At 45.9% G+C, this 18673-nt stretch overlaps 1 protein-coding gene across 1 annotated transcript in view; it reads left to right on the forward strand.

Moving 5' to 3' along the window:
• Positions 1 to 17899, forward strand: part of LOC138503842 (fatty acid desaturase 2-like) — a 237818-nt gene extending 219919 nt beyond the window's left edge. The window contains exon 12 of the mRNA XM_069623892.1: positions 16532 to 17899. Coding sequence (XP_069479993.1) covers positions 16532 to 16583 — 52 coding nt within the window. The 3' untranslated portion in view covers positions 16584 to 17899. The remainder of the gene's footprint in view (positions 1 to 16531) is intronic.
• Positions 17900 to 18673: the final 774 nt, after the last annotated feature.

The raw sequence follows: 18673 nt of genomic DNA on the forward strand, positions 1-18673 counted from the left end.
TTACATTTGGGTTTGGCATTCTTAAACGATTGACACGCAATGAACAGGTATGACAATCATTGTTCCATATAGCAGCTATTGTTAAAAATGGGGCTATTTTAGTAGATTTAAGGCTCGCAGAAAGTGAATTGTAGCCAGCCTTATACTCATGCAGGTGGTAGTGGAAATAGCAAGCCATCTATGCTCATGTCTCATCTGGCTAAAATAAGGCAAATGTTTACTAAAGTGACTTTGTCTTAGGTTCATAAGTTCAGGGCAGTCCACAATAACATGCTCCAAAGTTTCAATAGTTGTTGCGTTGTTGCAAAAACGACATCCTGATGATTCCCGCGGGATTTCTTTTCTACGGGCTTGAATTTCACGGGTAGGACATAAATTAAAACGCATGCGTAACAAAGCATTCCTAACAGCAGGAGAAGGAGATTTGCATAAATAGAAGGCCATGTCTCTATAACACTTTGCTGAGAAAACAGCTGGATCAAAGTCTTTATACTTCAAACACAGATCTCTAGTATCAATCCAATCCATCATGTAGAGTTTTTTCTTAGCTCTATCAGGATCGGTGACAAGAGTTTCAATGGAGATATCTGCGTTTAATAGTATGGAAAGAATGTTTTTAGACCATGTTTTCGGAAACAGATGAGAGGAAGACATCAGATAGCTGGCAACTGTGGCTAAAGTTGATTTATCAAAAGCAGATAATAGACATTGGCCCTCATTACGACCCTGGCGGAAACCGAAAAACGATGGCGGAAATGCAATACCGCCATCGAATAGCGCTCGGTGCGACTATGACCCGTCACCGCAAAGTACGATGCCATTAGCGACACCGTAGTGAACGCCAACGCTAACTGCACCAAGTACGCGCGCGCGCGCCATGCCAAACCGTAAATACCACCATGGCGCAAGGGTACGCGAATTCCGACCCTAGCGGACATGTACCTAACGCCATCAAGCACGGCGGAAAGTACCATTCCGCCATGGTGAGAAGTACGGCATCGCGAATCAACCGTAAACGGCCCCACTGAGTGCCTGTACACCGCTCCCTGGCCACATAGTACAACTCCCCGTAGGTGCAATGAAGTCACAATGCAACCAGTGAAATGTACAAGTCACCCATGCATGCCAACGAACAAAAGAATCTCAAGAGGGGCCAATGGGAGCCGCAGGGCACAGATGGCACGAATACAGAAGCCATTCCAATGGACATGACCACAGTCCCCCACCAAGAAACGCACGCAAACACAGGCACCTGTGACCAGCAATATTCCGAAAATCACATCATTCCACCAGTCCACCTGGCTGACCGGCATCTGTTACACAAAACCTAATCCCCCGCCCCTGAGCATGACATCATTCAAACAGTCATATTGGCAGCCCTCATCCCTGACCTCACTGGGCTTCGTAGGCAAACGCGCCCAGCACAGTACCACGCAACTATACTCCGAAGCTGGAACCCAATGCAGATCTCCTCACAATACATCGCTCCCCAAATAGGAATATGCCACATCACTTGCAAAGAAGAACGCTACACGGCCCATATCAGAATGGAAATTTAATGCACAACAAATTCACCAAGCCCATACAGCCATTAGGCCATGAACTCCAAAACACATTTCACCATTGTGGGCTGCATCCGCAAGAAATGACCAGCTACTTCTTGTGTGACGCCCTGTTCCTTCATGGTACACAGAGCCACATTCTCGTACGAAAAGGCAACATGGAAGCGCACAGAACCGCAGGGCCGTCCCAATGGGGAGGCACTAGTCCAGCTGAAAGGCCGAAATGTTGCTCCGAGCCACTAGTACTGCGTAAGGGCATGTGGCCCATTGGCGATCGTCCCATAAGATCGTAATGCTGCTCCACTGATTAACACGAAGCAGCAGGTGTCGGGAGTAAAAGCCATCTGCAGGAGTGGCATACAGATGGCAGTGGCAAAAGGGGAGGAGATACCTGTCAACCAAAAGAAAAGAAAAAGAACAGAATGGCCATCAGAACTACATTCGAACAACTCACTTCAATGATCACACTAAATCCACAGCCATATGCATGCTAGCCCACTCCAAAGGATCATCACCACCCCAAAACCACTTGCGACTCATAACTATCTATATCGAGGTGTAAACACCATCACAAACGAGTGTACCTGTGCATGCGTCTGTGAAAACAGAATCCATCAGATGGGATTGGTAACGTGCATGGACACAAGTGTCTGAGGGCGCGTCGAGACAGGGAGGGCTCAACAAGGCCAGATAGACGATGGTCCCACTACGGCAGCCCTGCATCACATAGCGCAGGGGAGGCGGACAGATTCCAAGAAGCCCTGTACATGGCAAACACTGTATCAAATCAACTGCCCATGCATCCATTCATCATTCCCTCATCCCGTAATGAAAACGCCTGTTTCCATACTCACATAACATGTGAGAATTCCATTGAGTCTGTGCGTTATGCAGCCTGCAAAATCCACTGTGCCCCAGCCCGTAATTCCAGTGTTGTGAAGTACCCTGAAGTAACATGTATTTGGGAACGTCCGGCCTCATCGTCCACTTCGCTATTGCGCATCCCAAACTATTCAAATCAATCATGCATCCTCGCCATGGCCCCTGTCCCAAGGACATTGAACAATAGAACGTTATATTTGCAGTCAGACCTGTGGGCATCTCCTCGCCGCTAGCTGATAACCGAAAGCGCCGCCCTTCGAATTCCTCATTTGCAACATCACGTCGAAAAGGCATCTGTGGCCGCTTGAAATCACAAATTAATCCATCTAGTGCGGCTGTGTGTGAAAATGGCAACTGCCTTCACTCACAAATGGGACGCCCCGGCCGTCGTTGCAACTCGGTACAGTGATGCATGAGGGTCCACCGTTACTCGAGTACTACGTTCCACTGACCCTTCACAAGTCTGTTCGCGACTGCAAAGATTGTATGTGAAACAATGGGACCATAGCCGAATGAACATATCAACCAATGTTACACGGCCATCGGGTACAAATACATGATTGCAATAGCAAGATGCCATTCCTCGAATTGCAGCGTTGTGTGCGGGACGTGCTCGGCCAAAGGGGAGAGCAGCTTGCACAGGTGGAATGAATCACCACAGGTGGAGGCCATACAGCCTGATAACACATAAATTGCACACCCAGTCTCCTCCCACAACCACACCCACTCCGAAATGCTACCGGCAGGACTCGCGATGTTGGCCCTGGGGGACCTGATAGCACTGCAAGTACTCCAACTCCAAGAAGAAGACGAACACCAACTACAACCGGCCGCACGGAGGAGACGCAGGAGGAGGAGGAGGGCAAGGCAGGGCCAGCAAGGGCCGCCAGCACAGCCACTACCACCACGCAGGCAGCCCGCAATCCCACGCCTCCGAGCACATCTGTTCAACCTCACTGATGAGCAGATCCACACCCTCTACCGTTTGGACCGGGACACCATAGCCGCCATTGTGGACATGACACAGGCTGACCTTGTCAGCATGATAGATAGCCCAACCGCCATCCCACCCCTACTGAAGGTGGTGTCTGTACTCCTCTTCCTGGCCACAGGCACCTACCAGCACACAGTCGGACAGTTGCATGGCATTTCTCAGCCACTGTTCTCACGGACACTATTGCAAGTGCTCGATGCCCTCCTGCAGCACGCAGACGACTACATCTCTCTACCACGCTCGGAGCAGGAAATTACCAACACAAAAGTGGGATTCCATGCACTTGGCGGCATACCGGGTTGCCTTGGTGCCATCGACTGCACCCATGTGGAATTGGTCGTCCCACATGCCATGGAGGCCCAGGACCGCAACAGAAAACAATTTCATTCTCTGAATGTACAAATGGTGTGTGACTCCAACAGGATCATTACACATTGTTGTGCCCGATTCCCTGGATCAACCCATGATTCTATGGTCTTGAGGAACTCTACAATACCACGCTACATGGAGCGACACGCAGGGAACAGATCCTGGCTACTCGGTGAGTCTCATTTCATGCATGATGATGTGGGGTATGTGATGCGCAATGACCTGGCAGGAAGGGGGGGGGGGTGCGTACGTAGCAATGGCATTCCACATAATTCGTTTATCGTCCACATACAGGTGATGCCGGATATCCACTGAAGAGATGGCTCCTCACACCAGTCCGGAACCCACGGGACCAGCATGAGGAGGACTACAACCATGCCCACTCACGTACCCGTGTAGTCATTGAACAGGCATTCGGCCTACTGAAGACTCGTTTCCGGTGCCTCAGCAGGTCTGGCGGGGCACTCCTGTACCGCCATGAGAAGGTTGCAAAGATGGTGATGGCATGTGTCATGCTACACAACATGTGCGTACGTAGAAATGTGCCCATGCCCCCTGACGCAGAACTGCAAGCACCTGAAGATGGTCATGATGAGGGTGGGGATGTGGCAGCACCTCAAGGAGTCCGCGAGGCACAGGAGGGCCGTGACATTCGTCAGCATCTCATTGATGCATGCTTCTAGCACTCACGCCTGGTGGCTGATACATGGACACGGGACTCGTGGCACTGTGTGTGTCTGGTACATGCACAATATGGACTGTACGCCTATGATGGCCTAGTACACAAAGATCATTGTCCACACATCTCATTGGTTGATCGTGCATTGTTTATGGCATATGTGATATCATGTTGAACACCCTATCGACCCGCCACCCAAGTGAGCCCAACACACCCCCTCCACCCTCCTACCTCCCCCCCGAACACCAGTGTCCAAAGATGCTCATTGTCAGTGGGCAGTCGCTATTGCAAGCCCCCTCTGCGGGTATCAGGGGCACCCCTGCCTGTGGAGCGCAGGTTCCTCCCAGATCTACGTTGGGGGCTGCCCTGGACGGAACTTGCAACGGATGATGTCTCTGCCTGCTCACGTCCATGCATGTCCCTAAGGGTTTGTGAGAGCTCAGTGAGCACACGGCGCACTGCGGCAAGTTCGGCACATACGTCTTTGGACGTCGCATGCAGTTCCCCCCTCAGGCTCTCGGTGCTTCTCTCCATTTGGACTCTCAGGCTCTCGGTGCTACTCTCCATTTGGACTCTCAGGCTCTCGGTGCTACTCTCCATTTGTACTCTCAGGCACTCGGTGCTACTCTCCATTTGTGCCCTTAGTGTCTCTGTACTTCTCTCCATTTCTGCCCTAAGTGTCTCAGTTGATGTTTCTATGTCTGCCTTAGTGCCCCCACATTCATCGGCATGGTCCTTGAGGAGCGTGGCCAGTTGCTGCTGTTGCACGATTAACTGGTCGAGGGACTGTTGCCTCTGCTGGGCCATGGCCATTTGCGGTGGTGTCACAGAGTGGCTGTTCGCCTCATGTTGCCCTGCCACAGGGCTTGTGGGGGATGGCCAGTCGTCGTCTTGTGGGTGCCCCTGCATGGTATCCTCATGGTGTACGGGATGGGACAGACAGGGGGATTGGGACAGGTCATGGATGGATCTGACTTCGACATCCCCGTCTTCTGTGTCGGAGCATGCTGCCATTAATGGGGTGTCACCTATGGTGCTGCTGCCACCAGAGGCAGTGCCTTCTGTGGCATCCATTGGGGGGACCTGTGGTGCTGCTGTTGTGGGCATGCTGGCTGCTGGGGTGCCTGTTGATGTTCCCTCCTCTGTGCTGCCACCTGATTTGTGCTGCTGCCGTGTCTTGATGCGTGCAGCTGAGGTGGAGGGTCTTTGGCCGTTGGTCTTGGCCCTCTTTGCAGGTGTGCTGGTAGGGGTGTCCTGAAGCTCGTCGTTTGGATCGGACCCTGTGGTGGAGTAAAGGAGGGCGAGCGTTATTAATGGGTCTGTGGGAATTGGAATGGCAATGTATCACATGCATTGGGGTGGTACCTGAGGGTGATTTGGGTCGGGGCCTTGGAGGTGCTTTCATTTGTGTGTGGAGTGAGGGTGCAGTTGTTTGGCAGCCTGCAGTTAGGGTGTGCCTGCTGCACGTGTAGTGGGTGTTTTTGGGGTTTTTAATTATTTATGTATTTATTGTGAGTTTTAAAGTGCGCTATCAGGCCAATGTGTGTGGACGTTCTCCTGGACATGTGTTTCTGTTGCACTATGTGGACACATGGTACTTCACATGATTGGACATTGTGGATTTAGCATTGTTTCATTTGGGCCACCTACCTGATTCTTCGGATGTCTGCACTCCTTTCTCCATCCCTCCGACTCCCTCTATGCTCTCCATTCCAATGGTGGAGGCACAGATTTCTTCCCAGGGGGTCAACTTGATGGGTGATTCCGATCCTCCCCCGGTGGCTGTGGCAATGTTGCGGTTGGCAGAAAGTATGCTACGGACGCGTATCCGCAGGTCGTCCCATCGCTTTCTGCATTGCTGTGGGTTGCGGGGTGCGGTCCCCACCGCACTTACCCGCTGTTCCACCAGGGCCCATATGGCCTTCTTGTTCGCAAGTGCCGTCCTGGTCATTTGCGTGGAGAAGACGGCGGCGGCATTCTCCTGGAGGGTCTCTGTAAGCACGGTGAGTTCCTCACGGGAGAAGTGGACCTGCCGCTTGCGGTCGCACGCTTTCTTCGCTACTTTTCCCATTTTTCTTGGTTTCGCTAGGGTGGATGACGGGTTGGGATGTGTCTCAGGGTAGTGTTTTTAGTGGTTGTGTGGATTTTGTGGTTTTATAGGTGTACGGCGTGTTGTTTCCCGTTCCGGGCCCATGTTTTTACTTCCGTTTCTGTATATTTCCGGTCACCGTACTTTCCGGTTGGCGCTCACTGCGGTGTCCGCTAGGATGGGTGGCGGTATTGCACCTAGGGCGCCGTACGGCGGCGGTGTGGGCCGTTTTGGGGTCATTTCCGCCATCGCGGACTTTGCACTTCCGCCATGCCGTGGTGCTCGTGCCCGATGGGTCGGAATGGGCCGCACTTTGCTCCATCGTGCAATGGCAGAAACGCTATTTACGCTGTGGCGGTCCGGTCAGTCACTTTCCGCCAGGGTCGTAATGAGGGCCATTGTCTAAACAAACTGCATAAGCGCCAGTTATACATTGCCAAAAGTGAGGTCAAACCTACTTCATATCGAATGATCGGGCCTGGAATGCATTGTGGCAGATTTAGAATAGCACGCCAATATTTTGCTTCCAAAGCATGTAGGAATGCTGGATCACTTGAACTATATGTCTCTAGACCATATAAGATGGTAGGGATGACATTCTGAATCCAGAAGATCAGATCAGGTTTAATGGAGAATTTCCCAAATGTATGCATGATTAGACGAGTCTGGCGGATTGCTGCAAGAATTTTAACTTCAATTATCATTAACTGAGAATGAGCGTTCGACGATCCGTCAAACAGGATACCCAAGTATGTATAATTGGGAACCACCTCTAAATTTATGTGCTCTATCTTCCAGGTCATACGATGACTGCGCTTGCTTTCGGAGTGTAGACTACGATTTGGGTTTTCTTGTCATTTACTACCAACTCATTCACTCGAAAATATTGACATAATGCTGTTAAAAGATTTTGCAGGTCAATGGGAGTTTTAGATATTAGTACCAAATCATCTGCGTACCATAACGCTTTCACCTCGATGTTATTCAATTTTGGTGCATCTGCACGTACTTCTTCAAGTGCTCTTCTAACATCATTAATGAAAAAATCGAACAATGCCGAGGCGAGAATGCACCCCTGCTTCAGCCCTCGGTAGGTAAGAACGTCTGATGATAGAAGCCCCTCAAAATTCAATCTGACCCGGATGGAGGTGTTCGAGTGTAATGCGAAAATGATGTCACTTAAAGTTGACGGACACCCAGCCTCTAACAATTTATCCATCAGACGGGGTCCAGAAACTGAATCAAATGCCGAGTGTAGGTCAACAAACGCAAAATACATGGGCTGTTTAACTGACTGTGCCTGATGTTTAATGGCATGAAGAGTTATTAAATTTACCGACGTGCCCAGACCTGCCACGAAGCCTGTCTGCGCCGGATCACGCTGATTTGTTTGGGCAGTCCATTGGTTAAATTCCTTCAGCACCAGCCGCGAAAATATTTTTCCCGGCGCGTCTAGGAGGGCAATGGGGCGATAGCATTTTGGGTCTTTACGGTCACCTTTCTTGTACATGGGAACTATAAGAGAGGTACTCCAAGATTTTGGAATTATTTTAGTGGATAAGATGTGACAAAAGGAATTAAACAAGATAGTAGCCCATTCTTCTGTGTCCTGTTTGAGCATATAATTCGTAAGACCATCCGGCCCAGCTGCTCGTGAGGAGGATGATTTATTAATGAAATCCCTCACAGATTCCAACCAGCATTCCAGGGACCAAATAGCAGAAGATCTCTGTATATATTCATATTTGGACATCTTATGGTCAGCATATAGGTGGGAAAATGTTCTATCCATTGCGATTCTGCAACACCATTTATTTGGGATTCCAGTTGGGAAGAGGTATTGCACTTGTTCAATAATTGCCACACTTGAGCTGAGTTTTTCGAAGAGCAAGCAGACAGGAAATTCTCACTGTCAACTTGAAATAAACGCGCTTTCCTAGCACACGTCCAGTTGCGATATGAACATTTCGCTGTTTTGATTACTTGGAACTGTTCTTTTAGTGGCAGGATTCGAGAATAACGTATCTCTTTTCTTAATTGAGCTTTACGATGGTGTAAAGTTAAATCAAAGCCGTGAGTGTGGGAGCGAGAGGGTCTAATATGTAAAAATTCACCATTTCTAAATGTGTCAAGTACCTCAACATAAGATGATAGAGAATTTGTGCTTTGGTGTCGTAAAATAGTTGTGTTTAATGATTGCAACAACACTGGTGACCAATGAAAACAATTCTTACCATTGTTAAGAATCAGCGATTGTTTACACCAATGTTTAGTATGGGAGACAGTCTGACAGGGGGTCAACCATTGCAGGGACAATATGTGATGATCACTATGTGTTTGCCTTATGATTTCGAACTTAATGGCGTTAGCATGTATGCTTTCACTTGCATAAATGTAGTCTATGATGGAACTAGAGTTTCCCCTTTCCCACGTATTTTGCGGCGGGATGTCGCCCATAATTGAACCATTCATCACCTTCAGATTGAGATCTTTGATAAATCAGACTTGCATTGCATAACCCCTTATTTTTTTTTTTTTTTTTAATTCAAATTTTTATTTTCACATTAAGCAAACATAAATAAATGAACAGCAGTCCATGAGATACACACATATCAACCAAGTGAAAGCAAAGTAATCAATTCGCCATAAACAATCCAAACATATAACCATCAAAAATAGAACAAGAAGGAAGAAAGGAAAAGAAGAAAAAGAAAAAGAAAAGGAAGAAAGAGAATAAGAGCGTAGGAGTAGAAGACATAAACCAAACATTTCAATGCAAAATACTATACCTCAGACAAAAGGGCATTACAAAAACCATCACACAAACCATAGATATTATACAGATTATGAGTGTTCAAGGGTAAGTACATAATACCCCAGGTCAAAGATCAGGTTTATCCATATGCATCAAGAAAGCAGCTCCAAATGTCCCAAAATTTTTCAATGTCACCAGTGAGTTTGTAAATGGCTTTTTCATATGTTGAAACAGTAAGTAGCTCCTCCACCCAGTCATCAATGTTAAATGAAGTACTTGATTTCCATGACCTCAATATGAATTTTTTAGCAACCATGCATGCACGAAGCAACCAAACTCTCTTACCAAAGTCAATTTCCTCCAGAGAAGAGTCATCACCCAAAACCAGTAATGAAGCATTCATGGGGATTGTGACATCTAAGACCAGACTCAACCTCTCCCGAACCATATCCCAGAATTGTATCGTCTTGGGACAGGACCAAATTAAATGACTCAGAGATCCTCTCGAACATTTACACTTCCAGCAAAGATTGTTGTCTAAAAGTCGTCTCCTGAATAGTTTCTCCGGCGTCCAATAGGCCCTGAACAACAACTTAGTTTGGGAAGCTCTGACGGACCAATCCAAACTTACCAAACGAGTGTTTTCACAGCACCTCCGCCAACATCTGAAGTTAACATCTTCCCCCAATTCCTCCGCCCAAATTGCAGGCAATCTCGGATCACCCTTCCGAGCAGCTTTTATAATTCCATACATGGTAGAAGCAGGGTGTGAGGCACTCAAGCATACAGATAGAGCTGTCCAAGCAGGACTCTGACCAGTCAATTGTGGCATCTCAACACAAGCTGAAATAATAATCTTCAGTTTCCTATATTCAGCAAACGAGCATTCTGACATGTCATACATCTGGCCAAGCTGAGCGTACGTCAACCAGTTGTCCCTCTCAAACAAATCTCCAATTATTAGGGGCAGGCAAACATGCAATGTTTAGATCTCCCACCACTATTAAACCAGAAATCGACTGTAGAGCAATAATTTCAAAAACTGATGATAGGGCAAGATAAAAAGCATCATCGGTGATGCCTGCGGGATTACGATAGAGGTTTATGAGAGCAAAAACTTGCGGTCCATGAGTGATTTTGACCACCTGAATGAATCTATTTGGCGACAACCATTCCCCAATTTGGAAATTTTTGCTGGATTTAACGGCCACCACTGCCGGGAGAGAACAAATAATATGATTATCCCATGTGGGGGCAGATACCAGCCACGTCTCTTGCAAGGCTATGATGTCGTAACTGTTTAATTGAGCATTCGCAGACCACTGAAGATGTGAATGCCCTCTAGTATTCCAGCTAGCAAGAGCGATGGTTTCCCTCTTCTCAACTATTGATGGTTATAACATATTTTTTGATGTCAATCTGATCTGTGGACAGTTAACCTCCACAGGTGCAAGAGCATTCTGTGGTCAGCGCCTGTACTGGTATCTCATTTCGAACTGTATTTTCTTGTGTCGATGGACGGGCAGGGTCTAATGCGAGCAAAAAGCCCAGATTGAATAAGTCCATTATTGAATTCCATAGAGCGTTCCGTACCAATCCCGATTTGATCCATAATCTTACAATTGATAGATTATTTTCGCAAATAAATTCAATCTGGCCAAAATCACTCGAGGACAAGTCCTCCAGGGACTGAATGTGTCCAAAGATGTTCAAAACACTAGAGCTACACAAATCATATTTTGGAAAGGGGCCCTCACGACATTTTAAGATTAAGGTGTGGAAAGAATTAAAACGCTTTGTTTTGATGTCTTTTTGAGTATGAGCTCAAATTTTGGACTTCATACCAGGATTCTCGTTTAGATCTCTCATGTTTGGGCAGGAGATGGAGGGATTAGATTGGGCCCTAGATCCTGGGACGTTACTTGGGCGAGCCAGAGACGGATCATGACGGTGGCACTCCTCTTGAGGTTTGGCAAAATTGGATGAGATTGGAACGGATAGAATTCCAGCTGCTCGATTTAGCTCTGGGAGTGCCTCAGACAGTCTTTTACCAAGATAAGCATCTACCGCCGTTTTCAGGGCGGATAGACGATCTTCAAAGCCAACAGATGGTATAGGAAGTATATGAGGACCAGAACAGCCCCTATCAGTACCGGTCGGGATGGAGTGAGTCGTGCTGCCTTGAATAAAAGGCTTAGGGGGTAAGGTAGAAGAAGCCTCGCGTTCAAACAGGTCTACCAGTTCATTCAAAGGCGCATAGTCACCCTGGGGGACTTGCGAGACAGAACTGGATACGACCTCGGAGGCGACCGTTACCGCTAAGGGGGTAACAAGATCTATAACACCTCCCAAGTCTTGAGGGGGATGCGCTATAGGCGCTAAAGCGCCAATCACCAGACTAGTTGGTGGATATGTGACCTGTGAATTTTGATTAGGTTCTTTAGCGGCCTTACACATTGTTGTTACTTTGGTTGTCAATTTAGACCGTTTTGAGATTGTAGTTTTCAGTTTGTTTTTCTGAGAAAGGGACTGACCTTTGTTGGTATTACTGATTTTAACAGCATTAGTGCTTGGAAGAGACTGAGGGGAATCAACACTAATCCAAGAATCATTTTGTTGGATGGTTAAGGTAGCTATGGACTCCACTGGACGAATAACTTTTTCAAATGTTGGAACCACTGTTAACACGGATCTAGCTCACCGTAGGTTAGAATTATTGTTCAATTCCGGACCTGACGAACTCTGCAGAGTGGTAGGCTTGAGAGGGGCAGTTGCCAGCAGGCTCGAGGTGGTCAGTTTTTCTAAGGTGCTAAGTCTCTCCATGATAAGATTTAAAGTCGGGGTGGAGGATGGATTTTGCGAGCATCGTTGCATCCACTCCCCAATTTGATCAATTTTAGTTCTTTGGAGCGCTATTTTTCGATCCAACTCTTCAAAAAGTATGAAGAGACTTAATATTGTTGTGTTCACGGCCCCTAAGGTAATCTGTAAGAAGGCCGGATTTACAGATGAGTCACTAGGGGTTTTTGCAGACAAACAGCGTCTCGGGGTTGGTTGTATAAAGGATTCTTCAATTGCATGCCTTGTAGAGTCCATAGAGCCAGGAAGATTGTAGTCTTTAATGACAGACAATCTCGAACTTTCTAGATCAACATTACACTGACGCGAGGGTGTATTGATTGTTACAGATTCTTTAGCATTCACATCAATAATCTCAAACACATCCACACAAGCTGTGTCATCTACTGTTGGGTGGGAGGTTTGGGGTTGCAAAATTGTACCAGGCTCGATAATAGATTGTGTTTGAAATGTGGCACTAACAAGTTCGACCGAGTCGTCCAGGTTTCCTTCCTCGACTACAGTTACCATTTGATTAACCTGAAAAATTTTAATGGGAGTTTGAGGTAGGGTGAGTAAGGTTTGATCAGAAATCATCACATTAGGGATTGGTTCAATTAGGGCTGAAGATGGGATGTTGTTGAATTCGCGTGGCTGTTTGTTCATTGCCGGCAGCACGCTTTCCATCGGGCCTTGAGCATGGATCCCTACTGCAGGATCATTTATTTTATCATAGAAATGCCTAATGTCTTGATTTAAGGAAGGTGTTTTAACAACAGGAGTTAGAATAATAGATTTCTTGGAAATTCGCGAGGAACTCTTTTTTTCCTCACTCAATTTGAAGTTATTACCATTTACTGGAGTTTTGAGCATTACCTTAGAGGCCACAGTCTCAGATGTAGCTTTATTAATCAACACTTCACCCGAAGTGTTAGTTGTGTGAGTTACTGCGGCTACCTCTGGCATATCTGTTTTTAGCGTATACAGCATGCGCGACATAGGTAGCCTTTTAGTTTGGCTACTTCTTGGAGTGTATAACAGGCGACTAGTACCACTATAGACTGCGCAAGTGAAAGTAGAAAGAAGGGAAATGCACTCCAAAACACTGATTGAAAAGCGCTGCAAGAATTACTATGCAATAAAGAGCGCTTAATAAGTTTAGACGTCTTTGGAACTGAGGCAAAGTACACCCTTATAATAAAAAAGCCATGTAATGTGTAAAATGCACTAAACCCAGAGATTAGTAAAAATACATACAATAACACCACAAAAACAGTTTGAAGCACGATGCTAAATTACAGTAGATCTGGGTCTCTTTCCAAGAGTAGGGTTAAAAGTCAAAGCTGGATAAGGGAGCAAGTATAAGCACTGATAAGTCTGTTTTTAAAAAAAAAACGGAGACAAGCAGCGATGATCCTAAAAAACTCTCAGTGAATAGGGTAAGGAACGCCCGACAGCTCAGGGAGCGGCCAGAGTCCGACTCTCCCCCCTTACCCTGGTTGCAAATTGAAATTGAGTTGATGGTAGAAAGTGTGAGCTTAGACAGATGTACTCACACGGCTGCAGGACGAGGACAAGTCACAACCAAACAGCTAAACAGCGTCTCCAGCCCTTACTGCCTCCAGGGCTTAACGCCGCAAGGGTGCTTGTGCCGTAGCTATGAGGGCCTCCAAAGTCACGTGATGCGTCACGTGACCGCAGTCGGGTCCGCCTCTTTCCAGGAAGAAAATACACTTCAGCAAGAGCAGCGCTCACAGTGCTGAAACTGTTGAAATAAGGTAAAATACTCTGCAGCCAAGAGCACGTTAAAGCAGCCAAGCGTTCTTTTCAACAAATGCACAACACCCCGCTCGGGCGCTTGTGCCGTAGCTATGAGGGCCTTCAAAGTCACGTGATGCGTCACGTGACCGCAGTCGGGTCCGCCTCTTTCCAGGAAGAAAATACACTTCAGCAAGAGCAGCGCTCGCAGTGCTGAAACTGTTGAAATAAGGTAAAATACTCTGCAGCCAAGAGCACGTTAAAGCAGCCAAGCGTTCTTTTCAACAAATGCACAACACCATTTGTTATTAGAGAAAGTTATTTTTTACAAGTTAAAGAAAAATTATCTTCATGAGGACATCTGGGAGTGGTTTCTGGACTTGGTGTAAATGTTTTTTTTTAGGATCAATTCCTCGCCTTTTTGTATTATATTGTGAAGTGTTTTGGGAACTGGGTGGTTTGAAATTGTTAATTGTTCTGTTGATTTCTTATTTATTCAATAGAAATGTGAATATAAAAGAAAAGGAAATCATGACCTACAAATTGTTTTGGTTTCATTGTTTTTCATTGCTCCACATACTTGCCTTAAATAATGTTTTTAAATACATACATAACTATCAGTCAAAAAACGTTTAACAAAGATTTACGGTAACTGGCTATAAAAATGTAAAATCTACAAATCTTGGAAATGCCAAAGTTAAGTTAAAAAAACTTGGTCCAAATGTACTAATTCCTTGATCCAAACCATGTCCAATACACTACGAATTGTACCTTAGCTCGCAATACACCACTATTTCACAAGGCTCATTTCATTTACAGCGCTGATTTAAGCTACCAAATATTTAAAGTGAGTATTATGAAGTGGTGGTATAGTATTGTGAGTTACATTTACATATTGTAGTTTGTTGGACTTTGCTTGGTTTAGGGAATTAGTTTAGTTGGACTAAGTGTTGCCAGCTTCACGAGAGCCAAGGTCGCTTTTTCCACAATTGCACCCGGTTGGACGTTTGCTATATCAGGAACTATTATGCCGATAAAGTCGTTCTCCCAAGGGAGACCTTCGGTATTGAATGTGCTCTTCATGGAAGACGAGCAACATTTGTCTGTTTTGATCGGGACACTATATTACCAGGATCTGCTTCATCTGGCATTTGAATAGTGGAGATTTGAAGTGTGTCGGTTTTCACTGTCGATCTATAGAGATTTTCCCTGGTGAGATGATTCTGGAAACACAAACTAGAGGTAGGGGTTCTTTGAAATGTCGCTCTTGATGTTACTCTGATTGTGTTGTCCGAGATGAAGAAGGGTGAAACGAATCAGTGAAAGTGTGGAATGTCCCCTCTTCTGCCGTACCAGAACTTTGACTATTGGAACAGGAATATAATATTGTGTTCTATCCTATTGGAATGTGAATGTGAAAATAGCTGTTTCTGAAGGGTCGAAGACTTAAAAACAAAAAGTGGAACTATGCTTCCTATGCCCTGCCACCAAAAGTTGGGGAAGGTCGTACCTCTGGTTTCCACCCACTTCGACGAATGGTACCTCCGAACTGAAGAAGGGACTGGGTTATATCATCTGCCCTCTCCTGGCACTTCCTTGGCTTTCCCCCTGTCTCCGTGTGGCCTATTTCTTTTCTATCCCAACCATAAAGTTCTCTGTTGCTTCTGAAGTTAGGTCCGCACTCAATAAATACCCAAATGATGATAATAATAATAATATGTACATTCGTAATTGTGAAAGGACCTGATGAAGGCTGCACGGACTACCCCAGTTGCATATGTGCTGCTGGTGTGCTCGTGATCGTTTCATCCGTTCATTCCGCTGTTTGGGGTTTTGCTCAATTTCGTCTTCATGGGTTGGTGTGTGTTTTTTTACATCCCTTGCTTTCTCACTTTGATGTTTTGTTCTGTTCCCGTGTACTGATAACACCCCGACCTCCTTCCTACATGCGTGCAGTTATTTTGACAAATGCATTTTTCTTAAAAAGTAACTATGACAAGTTTGACTGACAAGTTTGCGCAAATTGCACAACTTAAAGATAAGGGCCAGATGGTATGTTTTTTTGTAGCTCTACTGAAAAAAAATGACAATGCAAAAAGCATCTTTTTTCCCAACATTACATGAAAACGTTCTTGAAACGATACATCAGGGGTGTTGCTAGGTCCGGAAAAGCTCCGGGCTACGCTAATGTTGGGGCTCGGAGATAGCTAGCCCATTGGTTGTAGCCCCTAAGTTTCTATCCGAGGCTTAAAACCCGGGGCTACACGTACCTCAGCCGCACGCAACCCCCACCCCTAGCAACGCCTCTGATATATATATATATATATATATATATATATATATATATATATATATATATATATATATATATAGTTTTCAGGTATACTCTCTGTCACATCTTTTGTATCTGCCACTTTCTAATGCACCCCATGTCGGTCACACTGTGGGGAAAAGTGTCACGTGCCCGTTTCCCGTAATTTATTTACTTTGTCTGTTTCTTCCACTGTGAAATGTTCAACATGGCAGCCTTCTCCGTGAGCGTGAGTTTGGACTGCAAGAAGGTGTACTGACTGACCCCTCATGACGCTTTTTTCTCCCTCTGCAGGTCGCTGAGGAAGTCTGGGGAGCTCTGGCTCGACGCCTACCTCCATAAATGAAGCGGAACTCATGCTGAGAGGGAGCAGAGAGGAAGGGAAGGACGGGAGGACGGCCAGGCTTTGCGGGGGAGGGGTTTGAGTCTTCCTCAGTATTTAAGTTTAATATTTGTTTTTGTGCATGATGGGGACCCCCAACCCCACTGCCCCTCAGGACCCCTGCATTACACTGCTGAGGCTTGCACCGTGACGATGCCGGTGTGCAGGCCTCAGGATGGCCCTGGAAACCACTCCAGTTCCAGGGGTATGTGACTACGGACCTTTGCAGCCGAGAGATATAGTTTTGGGGAGGGGGAAAGGGAGTCACACACTGGATTTTATCAATACTCTATTTCCCTTCATCGTTTGTTGTGGGGAATGGGTGAACAATGTCCACTGCTGGCGATGGACATGGGGGGACCAATGGCCGCAGTCCAAGGAAAAGCTGGCACAAAGCAAGCACTCGTGATGTTGTGTCCACTGTCTATGTGCAAGTACACACCCTCAGAGTGTATCAGAACACAATCACTGTCAGCCTGTCAAACAGACCTGCTTTCTGCCTATCACATACGCCAATCAGTGGCCTAGACATTTTCTGACTAGCAGTCTGTCAAAGAAACTCACTTTCCGTTTGTCACATACACCTGCTCTTAGCCTGTCCAATACACCCACTCTACCTGTCATATACATTCACTCTCCTCTTGTCTAAAACACGTCTTAGCTTGTCATATACAGCTGTCCTCAGTATTCAAATCACACATTCTCTAAGTCTGCTCAATATTAAACACGAACAGCCTGTCAAATACACCCACTCCCATTGTATCAAAATACTTTATGCCAGCTTGACAATCACATCTACTGTTTGCCTTTCAAAAGCATCCATTCATCCTGCGAAATATGTTCCCTGTCAGACTATCACATGTACCAATGTTCTACTTGTTAAATACACAGACTCTCAGTTTAAGTTCACCCTCGCTGCTACTCAAATACATTCAGTCCCATTTTGTTAAGTAAACCATTTGCAGTCTGTTCAGCACATCGAATTTCAGATTGTCAAATACTTTTGCGGCTCTTTCTCAAACACTCTCAAATCTCTTTTTATCAAATATATCAATTCCCAGCCTGTCAAATACATATGCTCTCAATTTATCAAGTGTACCACGCTCAGCCTGTCAAACACAGCAGCTCTCACTCCTGTTAAATACATGTATTGTTGTCAGACAGCTGAAATACTCCTTCTCTCAGTCTATGAGGGATGAGCAAATTTAGCCTGTTTAACACATACCTTCTGTCAAATTATTCTGATTATCATACATTCAATAAACTATTCATTCAACATATTCCAATGAAGCTGTGATTGCATCTAAAAGATCTTGTTTCTCATTCTACCTTGATCTCTCAGTACATGGATACTCATTAAGTGGCCCTACAGATGTTTTGGACTTCAACCCCCATGATTCCTAGCCAACATAGTCAATGGTGAAGGATCATGCGTGCTGCAGTTCAAAACATCTGGAGGGCCACATGATGAATAACCATGTCCTATGGTAAGGACAACTCCTTCGAAGCCACCCTGCCAGCTCACAGTAATGCTCTAGGGTAGACTAGTTCTCCACAGGGAAACAAAACAGACAAAAAAGCTTGGTAGCAACTCTTACGTACGCCAAATATCGAGGAAAAAAGATAAAGGATACCCTGGTAAGAAACAGGTATCACACAAGAAAGTAGAAGAGATGAGAAGCTCCGCCTTCCTGTCACCGGTAAATTGTATACAGAGTGTTGGCCAATGATAGGGAAAGGCGTAATTATCATAGCAGCCATATTGGAACGGGTAATTCTTAGGAACAAACCACAGATCCGCCATCCTGTAACATGAGTCTGAAAATTGGCAAACATCTTCAGTGTACCAAAACTCAAGTCTTCTTTCCATACTCTAAATCGCTCACATGGCTAACATGCCAACTACCCCAATGCCTATGTTACTGAAGCTGTAACCAGTTACTGCCATGCAGTGGCCAATGCCTTATGGCACACCCAAACCTGAGCACTACATTGACCCATACACCACAGCGAACAGCTGGGTACAATGCCATCGAAGAGTAAACTCGCCAAAA

Source organism: Ambystoma mexicanum, chromosome 11, assembly GCF_040938575.1.
Source record: "Ambystoma mexicanum isolate Mex_15411 chromosome 11, UKY_AmexF1_1, whole genome shotgun sequence".
NCBI lineage: Eukaryota > Metazoa > Chordata > Amphibia > Caudata > Ambystomatidae > Ambystoma > Ambystoma mexicanum.